General features: G+C 50.6%; 1 protein-coding gene across 2 annotated transcripts in view; it reads right to left on the bottom strand.

Moving 5' to 3' along the window:
* Positions 1-483: 483 nt before the first annotated feature.
* sfmbt2 (Scm like with four mbt domains 2) overlaps positions 484-7,353 on the bottom strand; it is a 46,774-nt gene continuing 39,904 nt past the window's right edge. For both annotated transcript variants that reach the window (XM_084447620.1, XM_084447621.1), the window contains 5 exons: positions 5,131-5,306; positions 4,716-4,885; positions 3,885-4,142; positions 2,859-2,987; positions 484-2,016 (listed from right to left, as the gene is read on the bottom strand). In XM_084447620.1, coding sequence (XP_084303746.1) covers positions 1,876-2,016; positions 2,859-2,987; positions 3,885-4,142; positions 4,716-4,885; positions 5,131-5,306 — 874 coding nt within the window. In that variant the 3' untranslated portion in view covers positions 484-1,875. The remainder of the gene's footprint in view (positions 2,017-2,858; positions 2,988-3,884; positions 4,143-4,715; positions 4,886-5,130; positions 5,307-7,353) is intronic.

The following is a 7,353-nucleotide window of genomic DNA, read 5'->3' as shown; positions in this document are numbered from 1 at the left end:
CGTTTGATACGGGGTTGCTAGGCAACGGCGGGAGGTAGCAGTTGAACAGAGCAGCTTTTCAGAGTGACTCAATAGAACATGTCAAGAGTTGGGAGTGTGTGTGTGTGTGTGTGTGTGTGTGTGTGTGTGTGTGTGTGCTATTACATTTAATTCAACTGTACCAATACAGTCGAGATGGGTGAAGCAGGCTTCTCCTGCAGGGAAATTGAAAGGTGTGAATACTGGGTGCAGTACTTCACATTGAGTCACCTTCAGTACATGACTATATGAACCAGCTATTACTGTGATTGTGTTTGAGGTGCCTACAGGAGAAATAGAATTAGGTTTCTAATAAATCCCTTCTGTGATGCTGGAAGCAAATACTCAACATTTAACAGTTTCTAAAAGAACATGACACGTGTAGTGAAACAGACTCCAAATAATTACTTTAAAAATCAGTATAAATTTATTTTCTTATTATTTCTAGCAAAAATATCTGCACCACGTTTGCATAGATGGATACAAAATATTTTACAAGATTGTTTAAAGAGGGTTGAACATTTTTCTGTACAAAACAAAATACATTAGCATGTAAATTCACTTTCCCCCAAAATGACTATTTGATAGAAAGTGCAGTAAAACTGCAATCTCTAAAATAATCTAAATTAACTAATATTTTCTAAGTTAACTTAAATAAAAAATAACATATTAAAAATATAATTATTCAAATGAAGATAGGGGGAGTTTATTTAAATGGCTTGAACAACCTCATTATTATATGATCAATTTGACTTGTCTTTTATTTCAGAACCCAAATAAGATATATTATATCTATTAAATAAGATAAAGACTAATAATTCATATCACTGCCAATATATTATCTTAAATTCTCAACCAATTTTCTATTAGCATCAACAAATTTAACACAAAAAACTGAAACAAAGGAATACATTTGAGAAAAATCTCAATTAATAATAAGCCATTTATAAGTTAAACACAGTGGCACTCATCTTTCACAAATATTATGCTTAGAACATAAAAAGATATTTCAAAAATGAATGAATCCTCAGTTTGTCTATTCACAGATCTATAACTCACAGGGATTGACTGTGGTCTGTGTAGTGCTTTACAAGTCACAGTAAACTGAAGTCCATCCCAGACCCAGCACACAGCACTGTGGGAATCACCACTTCCTCTGATGTCACTTCCTTCACCGTGTGACATCATCAGAGTTCCGAATCACAGACTTCTACATTTTACCACCAGTACGTACTACAGCTGCCCCTAGAAAGTACATACTTTGCATGCAGTATGCATACAATTGGGACATACCACTTTCTTATAACATTACGCCTTGAAATTTGCCCACATCTGACGCAGTCCATAAAGACACATTCGTCCACAACTGTTGCAACTTGCAAAAGTGACGTTATTTCCGCTGTACAATAGATTATGAGTCAGAATAGCCAGAAAAATGTGCTGGCCTGCATACTGTACTGCAAAATACGCCTGGACGTAGCAGGACACCCTGGTATTGTGACATACTACCGTATGTATTGGGTCATACTACATCCTTTTTGGGCAAACTGTATAGTATAGAAGTATGCGATTCAGAACGCCGCCACAGTCTCACTCTCCTCCTCCTCCCATCCGCAATCCCATAATCCACCAGGAAAACTCGCACGGAATCCAAGAAGGAAAAAAAAAGTCTGGCGTCTCGAGAATTCCAAGTCCAGAATGTAGAACTGGAGATTCCTCTTCTACAGACGACCAAGGCCTCCGTTCCAAAATCCCACAATCCCCAACTCCACGCTGAAGGGAGGTGGAGCCTCCTCTTCCTCAGCCCACGCCAAAGCCACGCCCCTCCCAGGTGAAGGGGTTCCGGACGCCCCGGAGTCAGTTGGCGAACTGGCGATAGAAGGCCACCTTCACCCGCTCGATCTGGTGACACAGCTTGATGGCCGGGCCGAGCTTCAGGTCCATACACTCCTGGACCGTAGGGAGGGTCAGCAGCAGCAGGGCCTGACCATCTATGTCCTGGAGAGAGAGGGAGGGGGAGAGAGAGGGAGGGAGGGGGAGAGAGAGAGAGAGGGGGGGGGAGAGGGGGAGAGAGAGGGGGAGAGAGAGAGAGAGAGGGAGAGAGAGGGGGAGAGAGAGAGAGAGAGAGGGAGAGAGAGGGGGAGAGGGAGGGGGAGAGAGAGAGAGGGAGGGAGGGGGAGAGAGGGAGAGAGAGGGAGGGTAGAGAGAGAGACAGGGAGAGAAAGAGAGAGAGGGGGAGAGAGAGAGAGAGAGGGAGAGAGAGAGGGAGAGAGAGGGGGAGAGGGAGGGGGAGAGAGAGAGAGGGAGGGAGGGGGAGAGAGGGAGAGAGAGGGAGGGTAGAGAGAGAGACAGGGAGAGAAAGAGAGAGAGGGGGAGAGAGAGGGGGGTATAGAGAGAGACAGGGAGAGAAAGAGAGAGAGGGGGAGAGAGAGGGAGGGTAGAGAGAGAGACAAGGAGAGAAAGAGAGAGAGAGAGAGAGAGGGGGAGGGTGGGGGAAGCAACAGTGAGAGGGAGAGACAGAGAGAGAGAGACAGGGAGAAAAAGAGAGAGAAAGGGAGAGTTGTGAAGAAAGAGAGATAGGGAGAGAGAAAGAGAGATAGGGAGAGGGAGAGAGAGAGGGTGAGAAAGAGAGATAAAGCGAGAGTTCATAAAGACATTGTGTGTGTGTGTGTGTGCTAGCGAGCGTGCGTGTGTGTGTGTGTGTAGGTGTGTGTGTGTGTGTGTGCTAGCGAGCGTGCGTGTGTGTGTGTGTGTGTGTGTGTGTGCTGGCGAGCGTGCGTGTGTGTGTGTGTGTGTGCTAGCGAGCGTGTGTGTGTGTGTGTGCTAGCGAGCATGCCTACCTGTTCCTGGAAGATCTTGGCGAGGGAAGCACAGTCGGTGGAGGTGATGAAGCTGACCACGTCGCCCACGCTCCAGTCCAGAGGGTTCCTGTCCAGAACCAGCTGACCATCCTCCTCGCCGCACGCCACCTGAGAACGCCATGCCGCACAGCGTCAGGGGGTGTGTGTGTGTGTGTGTGTGCGCGTCTTGTATTGTCCCAAATCTTCTTGTATCCTGTTCTGTATCTTCCTAGCACTCTTAAAGTCACACTGAAACGGACGTTTGAGATCATCTAACTTCCCTAGTTTGACGTATTTCCGACGCAAACAAGCTATGAGGGTGGGACATATGTTTAGAGGAATTTGATTGGAACATTGACAAGTGGACGGGTTTTAAGAACTTTAGACAGATTCGATAGAAGGATGGCGTTGATTGACGGGTGGATGTCGTGAGATTATTGGCCTAAAATCTAAGGTACCTGTTGTCGTCATTGCACGTGACCTACTGTTTTCCAGGAAGTAAGAAATTATATTCTTTGATATAAGATTACAACAAAAGTAGAATTTAGTATTTTTTTTGGCATACATCGTTGAATAGGTGAACACTATGACCAATTATGTGAACCAAAATGGGACAGAATGCTTTTTCTTTTCAGTGCGACTTTAACACGTTCACTCTCTTTAACTTAGCTAATTGTTTATCTAGGTTGTGCACGAATAACCTTTTACATATCTGCTATTTTTAGTATATAAATTCTAAAATGTCTTTTTATATTATGTATTTTACCCGGCTTTAACACCTAGCCCAGGGACTGCAGCTGAAAATTAGCAACCCTGCAAATGCTGGCATATTAACATATTTATTTATTAGTTTTATTCACGCTTCATGTCTATCACGGTGGATTGGTATGCACTGTCCCTGCTCAAATAAACTCAATAAAGTAGTCAAGTCAAGTCAAGTCAAGTCAAGTCAAGTCAAGTCAAGTCAAGTCAAGTCAAGTCAAGTCAAGTCAAGTCAAGTCGTGTGTGTACGCGTGTTTCCCCCACCTGGAGGTCCTGTCTCTTGGGAGGCTGGTACTTGCTGGCCTGACTGTAGGACAGCGACCGCGTGCTCCTCCTCCGGCCCCCGGCCTCAGGACCCCCGGGGCTGCCCGTGGACGCGCCCGCGCTGGCTCTGCGCAGGGCGGCGGCGCGGCGAGGGCGGGAGGACGTGTCGGCGGGGTCCTCGCGCGGTTCCGAGCTGGTGCCCTCCGAGCTGCCCGACTGCATCTCCTCGTCGTCGTCTTCGTCGTCGTCGTCACTGTCCTGGAAGAGGAGGAGGAGGGGTGTAGGGTCAGACGGAGAGGGAGAGAGAGAGAGAGAGAGAGAGAGATAGGGGGGGCATGGCTAGGAGAGAGAGAGAGAGAGAGAGAGAGAGATAGGGGGGGCATGGCTAGGAGAGAGAGAGAGAAAGAAAGAGATAGAGAGAGATGGAGGGAGGGACAAAGAGAGAGAGAGAGGGAGAGAGAGAGAGAGAGATAGGGGGGGCATGGCTAGGAGAGAGAGAGAGAGGAGGGCCTGGCTAGGATAGAGAGAGAGAGAGATAGGGGGGGGGGCTGGCTAGGAGAGAGAGGGAGAAAGAAAGAGATAGAGAGAGATGGAGGGAGGGACAAAGAGAGAGAGAGAGGGAGAAAGAGAGATGTGTCTGGCCAGGAGAGAGTATGAGAGAGAGAGAGAGAGAGGGGGGGGGGGGGGGGCTGGCCAGGAGAGAAAGAGAGAGAGAGAGAGAGAGAGAGGGGGGGGGGGGGCTGGCCAGGAGAGAGGGAGAGAGAGAAGGAGAGAGAGAGAGAGAGAGAGAGAGAGAGAGAGAGAGAGAGAGAGAGATGGACAGAGCGGTACCTGTGGTGACCCCGCGGGCGTGTGGTCCACCGCCGACGAGCGGCGCTTCTTCTGGACGAAGATGGACTTCCTCTTCTTCCGGCGCCGGGCGGGCTTGGTCACCTCCCCCTCCATAGGCTCCTCCCCCGCGCCCGGCCGGCCCAGCTTCCGCTTCTTACCGTAGTAGTACGCTAGGAACACACACACCGTTATATCACACACACACACACACACACACACACACAAGCACACACACACGCACGCACACACACACACACAAGCACAGACACACACACACACGCACAAGCACACACACACACACGCACACACACAGACACACACACACACACAAGCACACACACACGCACGCACACACACACACACACACACACACACACACACACACACACACACACACACACACACACACTCTTACTGTATTTGGTCTTGGTCTGCACAGAGCAGTTCTCTGAGCACTTGTCTGAGACGGCGACGGGGCTGAAGAGGTTGGGGCAGCACTGCAGCTTCACACACACACTACGACAGAACTCTGGGATCTGCTCCGACACACGCACCACACACAGGGAGGAGCGGTACGTCTTCCCCTTATACCTGAGAGAGAGGAGGGGGGGAGGGGAGGAGGGGAGGGGGGAGAGAGAGAGGAGGGGGGAGGGGGGAGAGGGGAGGAGGGGGGAGGGGGGAGAGAGGAGGGGGGAGGAGAGAGAGGAGGAGAGAGGAAGAGGAGGAGAGGAGAGGAAGAGGAGAGAGAGAGGAGAGGACAGGAGGGAAGGGGACAGAGAGAGGAGGGGAGGGGAGGGATGATAGAGAGAGGAGAGGAGAGAGGAGAGGAGAGGAGGGAAGGGGGCAGAGAGAGGAGGGGAGGGAGGATAGAGAGAGGAGAGAGGAGAGGAGAGGAGGGAAGGGGGCAGAGAGAGGAGGGGAGGGGAGGGAGGATAGAGAGAGGAGAGGAGAGAGAGATGAGAGGAGAGAGAGAGAGGAGAGGAGAGGAGGGAAGGGGGCAGAGAGAGGAGAGGAGGGGAGGGAGGATAGAGAGAGGAGAGGAGAGAGAGAGATGAGAGGAGAGAGAGAGATGAGAGGAGAGGAGAGAGAGAGATGAGAGGAGGGAAGGGGGCAGAGAGAGGAGGGGAGGGAGGATAGAGAGAGGAGAGGAGAGGAGGGAAGGGGGCAGAGAGAGGAGGGGAGGGAGGATAGAGAGAGGAGAGGAGAGGAGAGAGAGAGATGAGAGGAGAGGAGGGAAAGGAGAAAAGTCACCACCAATCACCACCCCCGGGCCCACAGAGCAGAACGGTTCTAGTTGTAAGCTTCATCATATTAGTGATGTAATGAAATGCCACAGTTTTATAACCATCTCTCTAGAACGTTATATGGACAGTTCCCGGTGTGATGTGCAGAAAATATTTTGTGTATGGGGGGTGGGGATGGGGGGGGACAGGTGGTATCTCGGTGTGATGCGGTCTATAATGGTCCTGGTCTATCCTGGTCTATCCTGGTCCTGGTCTATCCTGGTCTATCCTGGTCTATAATGGTCCTGGTCTATCCTGGTCTATCCTGGTCCTGGTCTATCCTGGTCCTGGTCTATCCTGGTCTATCCTGGTCTATCCTGGTCTATCCAGGTCTCCTGGTCTATCCTGGTCTATCCTGGTCTATCCTGGTCTATCCTGGTCTATCCTGGTCTATCCTGGTCCTGGTCTATCCTGGTCTATCCTGGTCCTGGTCTATCCTGGTCTATCCTGGTCTATCCAGGTCTCCTGGTCTATCCTGGTCCTGGTCTATCCTGGTCCAGGTCTATCCTGGTCTATCCTGGTCTATCCTGGTCTATCCTGGTCCTGGTCTATCCTGGTCTATCCTGGTCCTGGTCTATCCTGGTCCTGGTCTATCCTGGTCCTGGTCTATCCTGGTCCTGGTCTATCCTGGTCTATCCTGGTCCTGGTCTATCCTGGTCCAGGTCTATCCTGGTCTATCCTGGTCCAGGTCTATCCTGGTCTATCCTGATCTATCCTGGTCCTGGTCTATCCTGGTCTATCCTGGTCTATCCTGGTCTATCCTGATCTATCCTGGTCCTGGTCTATCCTGGTCTATCCTGGTCCAGGTCTATCCTGGTCCTGGTCTATCCTGGTCTATCCTGGTCCTGGTCTATCCTGGTCTATCCTGGTCCTGGTCTATCCTGGTCCTGGTCTATCCTGGTCTATCCTGGTCCTGGTCTATCCTGGTCCTGGTCTATCCTGGTCTATCCTGGTCCTGGTCTATCCTGGTCTCCTGGTCTATCCTGGTCCAGGTCTATCCTGGTCTATCCTGGTCCAGGTCTATCCTGGTCTATCCTGGTCCTGGTCTATCCTGGTCTATCCTAGTCCTGGTCTATCCTGGTCTATCCTGGTCTATCCTGGTCCTGGTCTATCCTGGTCTATCCTGGTCCTGGTCTATCCTGGTCCTGGTCTATCCTGGTCTATCCTGGTCCTGGTCTATCCTGGTCTATCCTGGTCCAGGTCTATCCTGGTCTATCCTGGTCCAGGTCTATCCTGGTCCTGGTCTATCCTGGTCCTGGTCTATCCTGGTCCTGGTCTATCCTGGTCCAGGTCTATCCTGGTCTATCCTGGTCCTGGTCTATCCTGGTCTATCCTAGTCCTGGTCTATCCTGGTC

The sequence above is a fragment of the Borostomias antarcticus genome, assembly GCF_949987555.1.
Source record: "Borostomias antarcticus genome assembly, chromosome: 13".
In the NCBI taxonomy this organism is placed as follows: Eukaryota; Metazoa; Chordata; class Actinopteri; order Stomiiformes; family Stomiidae; genus Borostomias; species Borostomias antarcticus.
Note: the sequence above shows the minus strand (reverse complement) of the source record. Positions and strands in the feature narration are given on the sequence as shown.